Below are 16,970 nucleotides of genomic sequence, written 5' to 3' on the forward strand. Positions count from 1 at the left end.
TGGGAGCCTCAGGAGCTGTGGGAGCCGCAGGAGCAGAGTGAGCTGCAGGAGCAGAGTGAGCTGCAGGAGCTGTGGGAGCTGCAGGAGCTGTGGGAGCTGCAGGAGCTGTGGGAGCTGCAGGAGCTGTGGGAGCTGCAGGAGCTGTGGGAGCTGCTGGAGCAGAGTGAGCCGCAGGAGCTGTGGGAGCCGCAGGAGCAGAGTGAGCCGCAGGAGTTGTGGGAGCCGCAGGAGCTGTGGGAGCCGCAGGAGCTGTGGGAGCTGCAGGAGCAGAGTGAGCCGCAGGAGCTGTGGGAGCCGCAGGAGCTGTGGGAGCTGCAGGAGCTGAGTGAGCCGCAGGAGCTGTGGGAGCCGCAGGAGCTGTGGGAGCCTCAGGAGCTGTGTGAGCTGCAGGAGCTGTGGGAGCCGCAGGAGCAGAGTGAGCTGCAGGAGCTGTGGGAGCTGCAGGAGCTGTGGGAGCCGCAGGAGCTGTGGGAGCCGCAGGAGCTGTGGGAGCCTCAGGAGCTGTGGGAGCTGCAGGAGCTGTGGGAGCCGCAGGAGCTGTGGGAGCCGCAGGAGCTGTGGGAGCCGCAGGAGCTGTGGGAGCCGCAGGAGCTGTGGGAGCTGCAGGAGCAGAGTGAGCTGCAGGAGCTGTGGGAGCTGCTGGAGCTGTGTGAGCCGCAGGAGCTGTGGGAGCCGCAGGAGCTGTGGGAGCTGCAGGAGTTGTGGGAGCTGCAGGAGCAGAGTGAGCTGCAGGAGCTGTGGGAGCTGCTGGAGCTGCAGGAGCTGTGGGAGCTGCAGGAGCTGTGGGAGCTGCAGGAGCTGTAGGAGTTGTGGGAGCTGCAGGAGCTGTGGGAGCTGCCTAGGCTGCCTCCATCTCCCTCCCCTTTTGCAGATGACCGCTCCAGGGTGAGGTTCTCCCTGCTGGAGCAGGGACTCTTCTCAGGCCTCCTGCAGGTCTGGCGTGTCCAGGTGAGTCTGCCCCAGCTGCAGGTGGTGCTCCTCCTGCCTCACTGTGCCCCTGCCCCCCTGCTGCCTGGGCACTGCCCTGTGACCCTGGGTGGACAATCGGGCCCTGTGGGGACTGAGGATGTCTCTATCCTCACCTGCCCTGTCTGGGTTGTCCTCATTCCCCTCCTCCTCTCACTGCCTCCTGACCTGCTGAGATTCCACTCTTTTCCTGGCCCATCCCACAGCTGCCTTGGTTGTTGGGGTTCCTGTGTCACCCTCTCCAGCAGGAGAGTGACCTTCCTGTCCCCTACCCAGGGCTGCAGCTCGGGCAGGGACTATCTGGCTGTCCAGGGGCCTGATAAGGTGACCATGGAGGACTTCTGGACCCTGGTGTGGGAGCAGGATGTTCACACCATCCTAACTCTTCTCCCATGGCAGGAGAAGGGGGAGGTAAGGTGCTGAGTCTGAGCTGTGGCAGAGCAGGGATCTGGGGCTGGAAGGAGCAAGGCTCCCAAACTGAACTTCTTCCACTGCCTCCTGAAGCCTAGCTGCAGATCCAACCTATCTAAAAGGAACCTTCCCTGTGCTGGTGCTCCCACAGCTTGCCAGGGGCACAGGTTCTGGCTTCAGGTTCATGGCCCTGGACTCAGCTGCTGCTCTTCAGGTTGCATGTCCATGGCACCCTGTGGGCAGCCAAGGTGGAGGTGCAGGTTCCCAGTGTCAGGCAGCTCCATGAGGGCTGGGAGCTGGCTGCACTCTGCTGTTTCAGAAACTCCCCCAGGGGTTAGGTGGGGCAGGAGCAGCCCTGGAATATGCTGGGGGTGCTCTTGGTCCAAGCCCTTCAGAGACTGGGAGGTGATGACTGCTCTGAAAGATGGCCACCACCAACAGAAAGCCAAACTTGTTGCACACAGGTCCCCGGTGAGGGCTGCTGGCCCCTGGAAGGAGACTCCCTGTGCACAAAGCTGCTGACCATCCAGTGTGGCACAGAGAAGCTGCTCTCTGGGGGCAGGTGCATCCAGCTTAAAATGAAACATGTACGTGGGGGGGGCTGGCCTGGGTGCTTCCACTGCCAGCAAAGAGGTCTGGAGGGTGCAGGGAAGCTTGTCTGGGCTGCAGGAGCAGGGGGGCAGCAGCTCAGCAGTGCAGGAGGGAATCTGGACCCCAGCATCCAGAGTGTCTAGAGAAGGGCAAGACCTGTGAGGGGTCTTGACATGAGTCCTGTGAGGAGCTGCTGGGGGAGCTGGGGGTGGTGTTCAGCCTGGAGGAGAGGAGGCTGGGGGGAGACCTTCTGGCTCTCTACAGCTCCCTGCAAGGAGCCTAGAGCCAGGAGGGGCCTGGCCTCTTCTCCCAGGGAACAAGTGACAGCATGGGAGGAAATAGCCTCAGGCTGCACCAGGGGAGGCTCAGGTTGGATGTGGGGAAATTCCTTCACCAGAAGGATCATGGGGAACTGGCCCAGGCTGCCCAGGACAGTGGTGGAGTCCCCATCCCCTGGATGAGGAGCCTGGGGCCATGGTCTGACAGCTGTGCACTGGGAGGTGTTGGTATGGTTGGACTCTGGTCCTGAGCTCTTTTCCAAGCAGGAGATTCTGTGACCTGCTGAGGGTACACAGGAGATGCATAGGAGAGGCCTTGGAGGCTTCTCCCACCCCTTGCAGGTGTTGCTGACCTGGGGAAATGGCTCCCACACTTCTCAGTGTGCCCCTCACAGGCAGGCTGGGGGTGCCATGGGGACCCCCCTCCCTATGCCCCAGCAAAGGCTGCCTAGGCAGCTTCTCCAAAGCCATTGCTTAGAGATGCAGGAGAGCATCGGACAGCCCAGGGCACCCCCTGCCTCCAACCCCATGGCCCCAGCAGCCACCCAGCACTTTGTGTCTCCCCAGGAGAAGAAGGCCAAGGAGAGGCAGGTCCAGCAGTTCCTGTGCAGCCTCTGGAGCAGCAGGAAGCAGCCAGATGTGCAGAGCTTGGTGGATGTCCTCAGTGCTGCCCGGCGGTGCCACCGCAAGCGTGCCAGCCCTCTGCTGCTGCACTGCAGGTGTGTCCCTCCCTGCTCCACATGTGGGCAGCCCCCACAGCTGCCCCCCGGGCTGCACAGCACCTTGCCATGGCCACCACCACACCAAGGACCCTGGGGTTTTGGGGGTGTGTGAGAGCAGGTCCCTGAGAGGCAGGGAAGCTCAGCCTGGGAGTCAGGTGAGGCAGTGCTCTGCCAGGAGCATGGCACAAGGAAGGGCAAACAGGGCTGGGCAGGACAAGCATGGATGGAGCCATCCCTGAGCCATCCCTGGGCTGACTGCTGGGATCCTGGGAGCAGCCTTGACCCCCTCCCCTGCTCACAGCCCCCCAGGAGCCAAGCCAAGTGGCACATCAGCAGAGCCCTGGGTGGGACATGCACAGTTCAGCAGGGCAGGGCAGGGCAGGCTCCCTCCTGGGCACTTTGGGGTCCCTCTGCTCAGCACAGGCCTCCCTGCCACCTGCCCCAGTGCTCACCCTGCCCCCACTGCACTCAGCTGCTCCTCTTGTCCCTTGGGGCTTCTGACTTCAGCTGGTGCCAGAGAGGCTGATGTCAGGTTGGGCTGGCAGCAGTGACCCTGCCTTGTGCCCTGCAGTGGTGCTGTGAGCCAGCTGGGGCTGCTGATCTCCCTGGACTGTCTGCTGCAGCAGATGAAGGCTGAGAGAGCTGTGGATGTCTACGGAGTGACCCTCCAGCTGGCAAGGAGCTGCTGTCTCATGACCCCAACTCTGGTAGGTGGCAAGAAGGAAGGGCAGTGGCTGCCACCTGGGAGCACACCCAGCCCATGTAGGGACTTATTCCATGCCTGCTCCGTGCCCTGTGGCACTGCCAGCCACTGAGAGCGAAAGACACCGCTGTCTAGTGCCAGGGAAGAGCTTCCCAGCTCCTCAGCTCTGGAGTCAGAGGTTAGGTTGCTCCTGAACCCACATTGAAGGCAAGGCACACTTCCCATCCTGCCCTGGAGAGCAGGAAGCCTCTGGTTTCCTCCTGCATGACAAACCTGCCCCCTCACCAGCTCCTGGATGCCAGCTGGGCACCCAGAACCTGCTGCATTTCCCTCTCTCTGCTGCTTTTCCCTGCCACATCCCCATGCCCAGGGCCTGCTCCAGCCTCTGCCTGCTGCCAGATCTGCAGGGGCTGCCACCCTCCAGCTGCTCTGCACTGTCTGGTGATGCCACAGCTGTGCCCTGCCAGCCCAGACTCACAGGCCTCCTGTGTGCCAGTCCTGATGGGCATGGCAGCACAGATGCCCTCTGGAGAGCACTTCCATTTGCTGAGAAGGAGCTGGTGCAGCATCCCTGGAAACCATCTCCACAGGGGACAGCAGAGCTGGGGCAGATGTCCCCAGGGCTCCCCAGCTGCAGGGCCACATGCAAGCAGCTCATCACAATCCTGGTGGGTGTGATCCATGGGCACAGGGGCAGCTGGAGGCAGGCAGGGCACCGACTGGCCCTGCCTCGGCCCCAGAGCCCCTTGGTGCTCCAGCAGTGGTCAGAGCCCAGAGCCCTCCCCATGCAGGCACAGCAGCAGCCAGCCAAGGCTGCTGCCCCTCAGAGGGGGCCAGCAGTGGCAGCTGCCTCCCCTCCTTGGCGTGAGTAGGGCTGGGTCTGCTCCCAGCCCAGCCAGGGAGGGACAGGCAGGGCTGCCCTCCAGCCCCATGCCCCTGCCAGCCTCCTCCAGCACTTCAGGGGCTTGCCAGGGCCCCTCTGTCTCTGATGGGGACATGCTGCTGTCGTGCTGGGGACACTGACTGCTGTTCTGAGGGGATAGCAGCCCAGCAAGGGGGAAGGTGAACCTCTGGGGGCTGTCCATGGATAACTGGCAGCAGTCTGAGCACCTGCAGCTCCAGGCCAGGTCCCAGGGGAGGAGCTCTGGCATTTGGCCCTGTGCTGAGTGTGCCCAGTCTGAAGTCACAGAAGCACAGAATGTTAGGGGTTGGAAGGGACCTCTGGAGCTCATCCAGTCCAAGCCCCTGCCAGAGCAGGGTCACCCAGGGCAGGGCACACAGAACACATCCAGGTGGGGCTGGAAAGTCTCTAGAGCAGGAGACTCCACAACCTCTCTGGGCAGCCTGCTCCAGGCTCTGCCACCCTCACAGGGACAAAGTTTTCCCTTCTGTTCCCCTGGCACCTTCTCTGCTCCAGCTTGCCCCCAGTGCCCCTTGTGCTGTCCTTGGCCATCCCTGAGCACAGCCTGGCTCCAGCCCTGCACATCTTTATCCCCAGCAATGAGGGCAGCCCTCAGGCAATTCCCACCTTTCACTCTGGGCTTCCCAACCAGGCCAGGCTCACTAAGAACCCCCACTGCTACCCTGACCCCTCAGCCAGGCTGTGCTCTGTGTGCCCCCTGGTACCCTGACCCCTCAGCCATGCTCTCTGCTTTCTCAGCCTGCAGTGGGGCTGACCCCAGCAGCAGCTCCTGGTGACTCCCAGCTCATGAGTGAGCTGCTGGGAGGCCTCTGCCAGCTCCCTAATCCCCTGTGCTGCCTCCATGTGATCTCAGCTCAGCCCTCAGCAGCCTGGGGCTCGGTGCAGCCTGGGGCTCGGTGCAGCCTGGGGCTTGGTGCAGTCTCAGGCACCTTTGCCCTCGGTGGCTGTGCCGGGGTCCTGCCGCGGTGCCTGCTCGTGGCTGCTCTGCAGCCTGGCATCGTTCTGCAGCCTGGCATCGTTCTGCAGCAGCCTGGGAGCCTGGGCAGAGCCTTCTGCCAAACCCACAGCAGCCGTGGGACCTCTGGGCCCGCGTTGAAGCATTTTAGGGATCTTAAAAATAGAGAAACAATGCAGCTGGGCTAAACCCACTCAGATCTTTCTGTCTGCCTCTGGGAGCTTGCAGAGACCTCCCCTGATCCACTCTCAGCTCCTGCCTGAGGTTCCACCAAGGGAAACTCCTGCTCCAGGGCTCTTCTGCTCCAAGGGAAACTGCTGCTCCTGAAGTCTCCTCAGGACTCTGCAGACTCTATGCACTCCAGCAGGGCAGAGCTGTCCCCACTCAGAGCCCTGCAGCCTTTCTGGAGCTGCTCTTTGGTCTTGCCAGTGCTGTGGCACCCCCAAAGCTGGCAGCCCTCTGAGGATGTTGGGTGCCACTGTGCCTCCCCTGCTCAGGTGCTGATGTCCCTCTCAGCCCCACCACAGGGCTGATGAAGCAGCAGCAAACAAACACTGTGCAACTACAGCTCCAGGCCTGATTCTTCCTTTCTGGGCAACGCTGGTGGCACAGGGCAAGAGTGGAGCACTTGGCACAGCTCTCCTCAGACCCTGGTAGTTAATTAGGAGCTCTTAAGGCAAATTGCAGGGCTGGGTCTGCCAGCAGGAGCTCCCTGCCTGACTCCAGACTCCTCTTTCTCTCCCACAGGAGCAGTATGTGTCCCTCTACAGCTGTGTCCAGGACATCATTGCTCACAAACAGCCCTGACAGCCTCAGCACCTCCTGGCACCATCCTGCCAGCCGCCTCTGAGGGGTCCTGCCAGAGCCAGAGCTGGACTGAGAGCACCATGGGGCTCCTGGCACAGAGCAGGCCCTGCAGCAAGAGAGGACTTAGCCTGGCACTGTCACCAATGTCACAGTGGCAACAGCAACGTGGGGGCACTGCTGCAGCCCTGAGTGGGCACAGCCTGGGGCTTGGCAGGAGACTCCCCTGCTTTGGCCATCTCCTAGGGTTCCTGGTGCCTGGAAGCTTTGTGACCCCTTCTGCAGCCCTGGCTGCAGGGATCCACAGTGCCCTTGCCCCCCAGCACAGAAGGGGCAGCCTTGGACTCATTCCTGGACAGACCTGGCTGAGGTCTGCCAGGAGCTCTGGGCACCGTGGTGCCCGTGGGCACTGGGCATGGTGGCAGCTGCTGGTAGATCACTCTTAGGTACAAACAATAAACAGCCCTAGGGGAGAGTGTGCCTGAGGGTGGCTGTGGGGGAGCCTCAGCCATGCCACACAGCACTGGGGCTGCCCTTGGGCACTCCAAATACTGCACCCCATGGCACTCAGCATCTTCTGCAGCACTTCTGCAGTGACCTCCAGCCCACCCCTGTCTGCATGAGGCATTTTCTGCTGAACCTGCTGGCTCCCAGGAGCCAAGGATCAGGACAAAACCACCTGGCACAGCTGACATGCTGGCAAGCAGCTGGCATTCCCCCTGGCTCACTGCAGGGCACTGGCTGCTGCCCCAGCACTCAGGCTGTCCATGCAGCCCCTCAAGGAGACACCACTGCTCTGCATGCAGGCAGGGCCATGCACAACTGCAGCTGCAAGCAGGGCCTTGGTTGAGCTCCAGGTGCAGGTCAGGAGGAGTCTGAGACAAGCAGATGATGGCAGGAGTGTGTTCCTGCAGCTGGGAGCCCATTTACCCTCCTCCAGCCCTTCAGGCAGCATAAATGCAAGGCACAGTCTCAGAGCAACACCCTGTGCCAGTCCTGCCCACACTGCTGCCCACCACACCATGCCCTGCAGGAGCTCTCCTGAATCCAGGTGAGGAGACACAGCAGCTCTGATGAGGAGGTGCCCAGAGCTGCTCTGGGTGGGTCTGAGCTGGTCACTCATCCTGCTGCCCCTGTGCTGCACAAACAGCTTCTCCCCCTTCCTCTCCTGCTCTCTGCCCCCAGAGTGGGACACCAAGGGCAGCCTGGCATGGGTGTGATGCCTCAGCTGCAGTTGGGCTCCATGCTGCTGAGCAACTCTCTCTGGCAGTTGCTGTGACTACCGAGCTCTGGTGCCCACCACCCACAAGTGCAGTGCAGCTGCCAGCCAGGGGTGGGAGCCTGCCTCTTGTCCCTTGCCCCCATTGCCCACCTAGCCACAGGGGGTGCTCAGCTGGGCAGGAGCAGCCTCTCCAGTGAATCTTCCACACTGCAGACACAGCTCCTCTGCTCCTTAGTGCCCTCTGCCACCCTCCCCTTCCCTCAGTTTTCTCCTCTGCTGCCATCTCCAAGCTGCAGCTCTCATGGGCAAAAGGAAGCCAGGATGGTGCAGAGCCTTAGCCCCACCTGGGGCAGCTCCCCCCACCCTGGGCACTCTGCCATGCTGCCTTCACCACAGGGCAGGGCATCCTGAGTTGTCCAGGAACACGCTTGGCCTGGGTTGTCATCACTCCAGTTGCTCTTTGAAACTCTAGAATCATGGAGTGGCTTAGGTTGGAAGGGACCTTAGAGGGCACCTGCTCCACCCTGCCACATCTGACTACATCTTTGTCCCAGTCCCTCACTGCTCAGCCTCTGCAAGTGACCCTGCAGTGATTTGTGGCATTGCTGCCTCTGGCTGGAAGCCAGCATGGCAAGAGCCCTGCAGGAGGAGCTGTGAATGCTCTCAGCACCAGGCAGGCCTGTGGCACTCAGAGGTGGATTTGTGATGCCTCCCTGGGCAGAAGCTGCTGCTTGCCCCTGTGCCCACAGCAAGCCTGCTGGCTTCAGGGCTTTGTGCAGCCTGGGGGAGGAGGAGGTGATGGAAAGCAACCCTGAGGAAAAGGACTTGGGGGTGCAGGTGGATGAGAAGCTGGCCAGAAGCAGGCAGTGTGAGCTTGCAGCACAGAAGGCCAAGGGCAGCCTGGGCTGCATCCAAAACAGTGGGGGCAGAGGTAGAGAGAGAGGATCCTGCCCCTCTGTGAGACCTCACCTAAAGCACTGCATCCAGCTCTGGAACCCTCAACACAAGAAGGGCATGGACCTGATGGAGAAAGTCCAGAGGAGACCATGAAGATGGTCACGGGGCTGGAGAAGAGAAGGCTGCAGGGAGACCTTAGAGCAACATTCCAGTACCTGAAGGGAGCTGCAAAAGGCTTGTGGTGGTTTGAGCTCTGAGTTTAGGAGCTCAAATGATAATAGATATAAATTCCTCCCCCAGCCCTTCTCCCTTTTTTTTCTTGGCAGGGTGGAGAGAGAGAGAAGAAGAAGAGAGGGGAAAAAAAAAAAAAACTTGTGAAAGAAATATTCTGAAGTCGGTTTGGAAGTAGGAGGAGTAAATTTTTTTTCTTTTTCACAAAAGGGAAAGGAAAAAAAATTTTTTACATATATATATATATATATATATATATCTCAGTAACAGGGGGGGTTCACAAAGGTGAGGGATGAGGGTAAGTGGGAAGAAAAATATACAAAACCAAGCCTGGATGGCCTTGTGTTCCCCTGGATGTCGGTGGATTCAGCTGAGAGAGAGAAAGGGCCCCAGCCACGTGGTCCGGTGCAGGAGACAGCAACAGCAGCAGAAAATCCTCTCGAGCAGACGAGGCAGGAAAAAAGGGTGTGATGGTTTGAAACTGTCTTTTTAATTTTTCCTTGCAAAGTTCAGAACAGAGAAAGTGAAAGAATGTAAATAAGTCACTATTGGGTGTAAGAAGGCAAAATAACGATTGTTCTAAACACTTCCATTGGATAGATAGAAATGTTTAAGAACAATTACCCAAAACAAAGTAGGCATTCGGCACATTCTGCGTTCTGCAGTGGGGGCAGTTGCTGGGCTGTCTGGCTGCTGTTTCTTCTTCTCTTCTGGCTGAAGATAACACGTACTGACCTTGGCAGCTAAGTTAACAACTTTCTGCTTAACTAACTCTGCTTCTCTGTCCAGGGGGGTCTGGGGGGAAGCTCCTGGGAGAGGGAGGCCCCTTTGGGAGGGTCCCCTTGGGGGGAAGCAAAGGGAGATCGATTGTGCTTTTTCTGTTGATTGTATATATTTGTGAATGTTGTGAATTTTGTATATTTGTACATATTCATTGCATTTCATTGTAGATTTTAGACTCTGCTTGTAAATACAGCCTTCATTTGCTTCCAGACTGAGCTAGCCTGGTTATTGTCGGTGGGGGGGGGGAATTTCAGCTCACACCGACACACAATGGATCCTCCTTCACATCTTCACTGGCACCACTTTGCAGGGCAGGGAACTTCATGGATGTTCTTGAAAGCCTCTGAGACCAAGCACTGGGCGCTCCACACATCCCAGCCCATGCTGGACACACAGGGATGCAGCTGGTGGCTCAGAGGAGCCTGCACACTGAGCAGCAGCCTGCTGGGCACCAGGCTAAAGCTGCCACCTGCTCACACCTTTGGGACACAACTGTGGCCAGCAGCAAGGATGCTGAGCCATGCAGAGTGAAGGAGGCTCACAGGCTGTGTCCAGCAGCACCAGCAGGGAGATACTGGAGTTGTCTGAGCAAGGTGGGGGCTGAGCTCTGCTGGCACCTGCCCCATCCCACTTCTCACCCCAGCAGGGCTCAGGTCAGCACATCCCTGTCCACCTCCCTTGCCAGATGTGCTGCTGCCCCAGGATCTTCCTACAGCCCCTTGGGAACTTGCTGCTTCTGGTCTCTGTGTGTCCCTGCACAGAGCTGGCAGCCCCCAGAACAGGGCACAGCCACACAGAGGCAGGACTGGAGCAGCAGCCGGAGGCTCAAGGCACAGAGGTTGGCTCCTGGTCATGAGGAAGCAAGGGAGGGGTGGGGGGAGGAGGGGAGGGGAGGGGAGCTTGTTGATGTCTGCAGAGCTGTCACAAGTCCAGGAGCAAGGGACCACACAGCACTGTACTGCACTGCACAGCACAGCACTGCACAGCAGAACACAGCACTGCACAGCAGAGCAGAACACAGCACAGCTTCCAGCAGAGCACAGCAGAGCACTGCACGTCATGGCACAGCACTGCACTGCACAGCAGAACACAGCACAGCTTCCAGCAGAGCACTGCACAGCATGGCACAGCACTGCACTGCACAGCAGAACACAGCACTGCACAGCATGGCACAGCACCACACAGCAGAGCAGAACACAGCACAGCTTCCAGCAGAGCAGCAGCAGAGGGGATCCTGCTGCCATCTGCAGCTGCTCTGGCAGGTATGGAAGCAGCTCCTCCCCAGTGGGACTGCCATAGGGCAGGAATGTGTCAGAGCAACTGAACAGCAGATTCCAGGCAGCGGTTTGGGGTGGCTGTGGCGGAGCCACACTGCTCTGTCTCACAGCCTGGTGATGATGATGAATTTACAACCTCCCACCCACTGCTGCACTGGAGGCTGCAGCCACAGCTGCTTCCAGAGGCTGTCGTGCGAGCTGTGGTTTGGATGAAAAATTTTCCAGCCCTGCAGCTCAGAGCCATGAAAGCCAGAGGGGGAGAGAGAGAACAAAACAGTCAAACAAAAGCAGCCTGCAGCCCAGGCTGCCCAGTGGGCTCTGGGCCCTGCTGTGCTGGGCTCAGACTGAGCCTGCTCCACTCTGGCAGCATCCAGCTGCCACCCTCCTCCATCCGCCTCCATGCAGAGGTCAGGACCCGAGAGATGAGCAAGGCCATCTGGACCTCTCTCCCCACCCCCTTTCCTCTAGCTGCCAGAGCAGGCCAGGCTGGGCTACCATTTCCAAGGGACAGGAGAGCAAAGCACCCAACCCCCAAATCCCCTGGGGACCCACAGCCTGCTGGTGGCTGCTGGGACACTACAGCTCCTTGAGCTCCTTGATCCAACAGCTTCTCCAGTCACCAGTGCTGACCCTCTGCCCTTAGGCTCTCCTCTGTCCCCTGCTGCCTCCAGGGCACATGGAGTCCAGCAGCTGCACAGCACTGTCAGGGCACTGCTCACACCACAGGGATCCCTTGGCACCCTGCCACATCCCAAGCTGGACACCTCATGGTATCAGCTGCCTGGCACCAGGCTGTGGCTGCCTTGGCTGTGGCCATGCTGTGGGGGTGCTGGCTGCTCACTGTCTCCTCCACTGGAGCTGTACCAGCACCAGGAGCAGCAGGACAGCAGCTTACTGCCCCTCAGGATCTCCAGCATCATCAGCTACAAGGCAAGTCAGGACTGGAAGGGGAACTCCTCCTGGGACAGCCAAGGAGCACCAGGGCTGAGGTTCCCTCTTCAGCACTCTGCCCTTGCATGTGCCAGGCTTGCCATGGCTTTGGCTCCCTGACCAGCTGGGAAGCCTTCAGGCATGTGGCAGCCTGAGCCAAGGCTCTGCTTCACCTAACAGAGCTTCCCTCCTGGTTTGGGCTGCATTCTGCTCTTCCCAGAACCTGGAGGAGCAGCTTCAGGAGGAGTCAGGGACAGTGAGAATGTCTGGAGGGCTTCGCTTAGACATCACTGTCCAAGAGTGAGTGTTCCTTCCACAGAGGTGTGACACAGGAGGTGGATGAGTTTGTGCCCTCCACACACAGTCCAGCCTTGGTGATGTTTTGGTTTTTTCCTCTGTGGGGCCACCTGGGACTCTGCATCTCATCCTTCCCCTCATGCCCTCTGGAGGCTTTGCCTCTCCAGGTTGTGGCACAGTGGAGTCAGCCTGGCAGTGAAAACCAGCAGAGTGTCCTCCCAGAGCAGCAGGGACTACTTGTGCTTGGAGATCAACAGCCAGAATGGGACTCTGCTGGGATAATCTTGAGCCCTCTAAACTCTGGAAGGGAATGAAAAGAAAGCAGAAAGTTGCCCCATGGGAGCAGGACAGGAGACACCATCGTGGGTTTGTTCCAGGGCCCCCAGGTCTGGCACATGCTGAGGATAGAAACAGCCTCCAGCATTTTTCCTCAGCCAGCACAGCCTGCCTCAGAGCTTGGGAAGGTCCCTGCCTGGGTGCCCAGGGCACTGCCAGCACCCCGGCAGGAGCAAGAGCACAGCACTGCCCACCAACTCCCACCACTGCACAGGGGCAGCTTTGCTGGGAACATAGGAAGCAGCAGAACAGCCCCAAGGAACAGGTGGCTCAGAGGCTGCTGCCAGCCAGGGAGCTTGGGCTGGTTGGGTTGGGGGAGGTCTGCACAGCACCAGGGCTGCTGCTGACAGAAGGAGCTCAGCTCTCCCAGGGGTAAAGGATTCTCACCCTTGAGCTGGTGAAGCTCATGGAGAGGGCTTCAAAGCAGGGCCAGACAGGGAAGGGGTCAAGCCAGGCTCACCAGGGAGGAGCCCAGGGGCAGCACAGTCAGTGTGGAGATGGACAGCCCAGCTCAAGTGCATCTGCATCAGTGGGCAACACTGGCAGCCAACAGGAGCAGCTGGAAGCTGGAGTTAGAGCTGCCACACAGACTGTGGTGGATGACTCTTGTGGCTGCAGCTGCCACAGAGGCCTTTGAGCTCTCCAGAAGAGAGCAGGGAAGGAGAGGCAGTGGGGTGGGCCTGCATGGCAGGGAGGGTTTGGATTGCCTGAACCTCAGGAGTGGTGATGATGAGGTCCAGTGCTCATGGGTAAGGAGAGAGGGGAGGCCAACAAGACTGGGAGTCTGTTTCATACCACACAACCAGGATGAAGAGGCAGATGAAGCAGAAGTCCCACAGTTGCTGGCCCTTGTTCTCCTGGGGGACTTCAGCTCATCAGGCATCTGCTGGAAATACAATAGAGCAGGGAGGAAACAGCCCAGGAGGTTCCTGGAGAGAGTGGAGGAGAACCTCCTGACACAGATGGTCAGGGATCCCCCCAGGGGAGCTGCCTCACTTCACCTGCAGTTGACTAACAGAGAAGGACTGGAGGGAGATGTGATGCTTGGAGGCTGTCTCGGGCTTAGTGACTGCAACATGGCAGAGTTCTTGATTGTTGGTGAAGGAAAGGGAGAGGATCAACAAAACCACTGCCATGGAGGGCAGACTTTAGTCTGTTCAGGAGACGGGTTGAGAGAGTCCCTTTGGAGAGACTCCTAAAGGGCAGAAGGTTCCAGGCAGGCAGGAGGATGTTCTCCAAAAGGAGCTCTTGGAGGCACAGGAGTCCACATGTGCTGTAAGGGAACGAGGCTGGCTGAACAGGGAGCTTCTGCTGGGACTCATGAAAGGGAGGACAGGTGACCACCTTTGGAAGAGGGGGAAGACAACACCAGAAGAGAGCAGAGATCTCCTCAGGTTGTCAGAGACAAAATGAGAAAGGCAAAAGCCCGGCTGGAACTCGGCCTGGCCATGAAAGAAGTAACAAGAAGTGCTTTTATAAATCCATTAGCAACAAAAAGAGCCAAGGAGCATCTCCATCCTTTGTGGGATGTGGCTGGGAGCACTGCCACCAAGGATAAGAACAAGGATGAAGTGCTGGATGCATGTGTTGCTTTCGTCTTCAGTTCTCAGCCGAGTATTGCTCAGGGCACTCAGCTCAGTTATGCTCAGCACACTCAGCTCAGTTGTGCTCTGCAGGGTCACCTCAGTTGTCCTCAGCACACTCAGATCAGTTGTGCTCAGCACACTCAGTTTTGCTCAGCACACTCAAGTCAGATGTGCTCAGCACACTCAGGTCAGTTGTGCTCAGCACACTCAGCTCAGTTATGCTCAGCACACTCAGCTCAGTTTTGCTCAGCACACTCAAGTCAGATGTGCTCAGCACACTCAGCTCAGTTGTGCTCAGCACACTCAGCTCAGTTGTGCTCAGCACACTCAGCTCAGTTCTGCTCAGCACACTCAGTTTTGCTCAGCACACTCAGCTCAGTTGTGCTCAGCACACTCAGCTCAGTTTTCCTCAGCACACTCAGCTTAGTTGTGCTCAGCACACTCAGCTCAGTTGTGCTCAGCACACTCAGCTCAGTTATGCTCAGCACACTCAGCTCAGTTTTCTCAGCACACTCAGCTCAGTTGTGCTCAGCACACTCAGCTCAGTTTTGCTCAGCACACTCAGCTCAGTTGTGCTCAGCACACTCAGCTCAGTTGTGCTCAGCACACTCAGCTCAGTTATGCTCAGCACACTCAGCTCAGTTTTGCTCAGCACACTCAGCTCAGTTATGCTCAGCACACTCAGCTCAGTTAGGCTCAGCACACTCAACTCAGTTGTGCTCTGCAGGGTCACCTCAGTTGTGCTCAGCACACTCAGCTCAGTTATGCTCAGCACACTCAGCTCAGTTAGGCTCAGCACACTCATCCCAGTTGTGCTCAGCACACTCAGCTCAGTTGTGCTCAGCACACTCATCTCAGTTTTGCTCAGCACACTCAGCTCAGTTGTGCTCAGCACACTCAGCTCAGTTGTGCTCAGCACACTCATCCCAGTTGTGCTCAGCACACTCAGCTCAGTTGTACTCAGCACACTCAGCTCAGTTGTGCTCAGCACACTCAGTTGTGCTCAGCACACTCAGCTCAGTTGTGCTCAGCACACTCAGCTCAGTTATGCTCAGCACACTCAGCTCAGTTGTGCTCAGCACACTCAGCTCAGTTATGCTCAGCACACTCAGCTCAGTTGTGCTCAGCACACTCAGTTTTGCTCAGCACACTCAGCTCAGTTATGCTCAGCACACTCAGCTCAGTTATGCTCAGCACACTCAGCTCAGTTGTGCTCAGCACACTCATCCCAGTTGTGCTCAGCACACTCAGCTCAGTTGTACTCAGCACACTCAGCTCAGTTGTGCTCAGCACACTCAGCTCAGTTATGCTCAGCACACTCAGCTCAGTTATGCTCAGCACACTAAGCTCAGTTATGCTCAGCACACTCAGCTCAGTTATGCTCAGCACACTCAGCTCAGTTCTGCTCAGCACACTCAGCTCAGTTATGCTCAGCACACTCAGCTCAGTTATGCTCAGCACACTCAGCTCAGTTGTGCTCAGCACACTCAGCTCAGTTATGCTCAGCACACTCAGCTCAGTTATGCTCAGCACACTCAGCTCAGTTGTGCTCAGCACACTCAGCTCAGTTGTGCTCAGCACACTCAGCTCAGTTATGCTCAGCACACTCAGCTCAGTTATGCTCAGCACACTCAGCTCAGTTGTGCTCAGCACACTCAGCTCAGTTATGCTCAGCACACTCAGCTCAGTTGTACTCAGCACACTCAGCTCAGTTGTGCTCAGCACACTCAGTTTTGCTCAGCACACTCAGCTTAGTTGTGCTCAACACACTCAGTTTTGCTCAGCACACTCAGCTCAGTTATGCTCAGCACACTCAGCTCAGTTTTGCTCAGCACACTCAGCTCAGTTGTGCTCAGCACACTCAGCTCAGTTATGCTCAGCACACTCAGCTCAGTTGTGCTCAGCACACTCATCCCAGTTGTGCTCAGCACACTCAGCTCAGTTATGCTCAGCACACTCAGCTCAGTTAGGCTCAGCACACTCAGCTCAGTTTTGCTCAGCACACTCAGCTCAGTTATGTTCAGCACACTCAGCTCAGTTGTGCTCAGCACACTCAGCTCAGTTATGCTCAGCACACTCAGCTCAGTTTTGCTCAGCACACTCAGCTCAGTTGTGCTCAGCACACTCATCCCAGTTGTGCTCAGCACACTCAGCTCAGTTGTGCTCAGCACACTCAGCTCAGTTGTGCTCAGCACACTCATCCCAGTTGTGCTCAGCACACTCAGGTCAGTTGTGCTCAGCACACTCAGCTCAGTTATGCTCAGCACACTCAGCTCAGTTGTGCTCAGCACACTCAGCTCAGTTGTGCTCAGCACACTCATCCCAGTTGTGCTCAGCACACTCAGCTCAGTTGTGCTCAGCACACTCAGCTCAGTTTTGCTCAGCACACTCAGCTCAGTTGTGCTCAGCACACTCATCCCAGTTGTGCTCAGCACACTCAGCTCAGTTGTGCTCAGCACACTCAGCTCAGTTGTGCTCAGCACACTCAGCTCAGTTGTGCTCAGCACGCTCAGCTCAGTTGTGCTCAGCACACTCAGCTCAGTTGTGCTCAGCACACTCAGCTCAGTTATGCTCAGCACACTCAGCTCAGTTATGCTCAGCACACTCAGCTCAGTTGTGCTCAGCACACTCATCCCAGTTGTGCTCAGCACACTCAGCTCAGTTGTGCTCAGCACGCTCAGCTCAGTTGTGCTCAGCACGCTCAGCTCAGTTGTGCTCAGCACACTCAGCTCAGTTATGCTCAGCACACTCAGCTCAGTTGTGCTCAGCACACTCAGCTCAGTTATGCTCAGCACACTCAGCTCAGTTGTGCTCAGCACACTCAGCTCAGTTATGCTCAGCACACTCAGCTCAGTTATGCTCAGCACACTCAGCTCAGTTGTGCTCAGCACACTCAGCTCAGTTGTGCTCAGCACACTCAGCTCAGTTATGCTCAGCACACTCAGCTCAGTTGTGCTCAGCACACTCAGCTCAGTTATGCTCAGCACACTCAGCTCAGTTATGCTCAGCACACTCAGCTCAGTTGTGCTCAGCACACTCAACTCAGTTGTGCTCTGCAG

At 58.0% G+C, this 16,970-nt stretch overlaps 1 protein-coding gene across 1 annotated transcript in view; it reads left to right on the forward strand.

Moving 5' to 3' along the window:
- Positions 1-6,355, forward strand: part of LOC128978044 (receptor-type tyrosine-protein phosphatase V-like) — a 40,930-nt gene extending 34,575 nt beyond the window's left edge. Inside the window, exons 34-39 of the mRNA XM_054395790.1 lie at positions 872-948; positions 1,243-1,377; positions 1,842-1,964; positions 2,814-2,965; positions 3,540-3,675; positions 6,296-6,355. Coding sequence (XP_054251765.1) covers positions 872-948; positions 1,243-1,377; positions 1,842-1,964; positions 2,814-2,965; positions 3,540-3,675; positions 6,296-6,355 — 683 coding nt within the window. The remainder of the gene's footprint in view (positions 1-871; positions 949-1,242; positions 1,378-1,841; positions 1,965-2,813; positions 2,966-3,539; positions 3,676-6,295) is intronic.
- The last annotated feature ends 10,615 nt before the right edge of the window (positions 6,356-16,970 follow it).

This window comes from Indicator indicator, chromosome 35, assembly GCF_027791375.1.
Source record: "Indicator indicator isolate 239-I01 chromosome 35, UM_Iind_1.1, whole genome shotgun sequence".
NCBI classification, from domain to species: Eukaryota; Metazoa; Chordata; class Aves; order Piciformes; family Indicatoridae; genus Indicator; species Indicator indicator.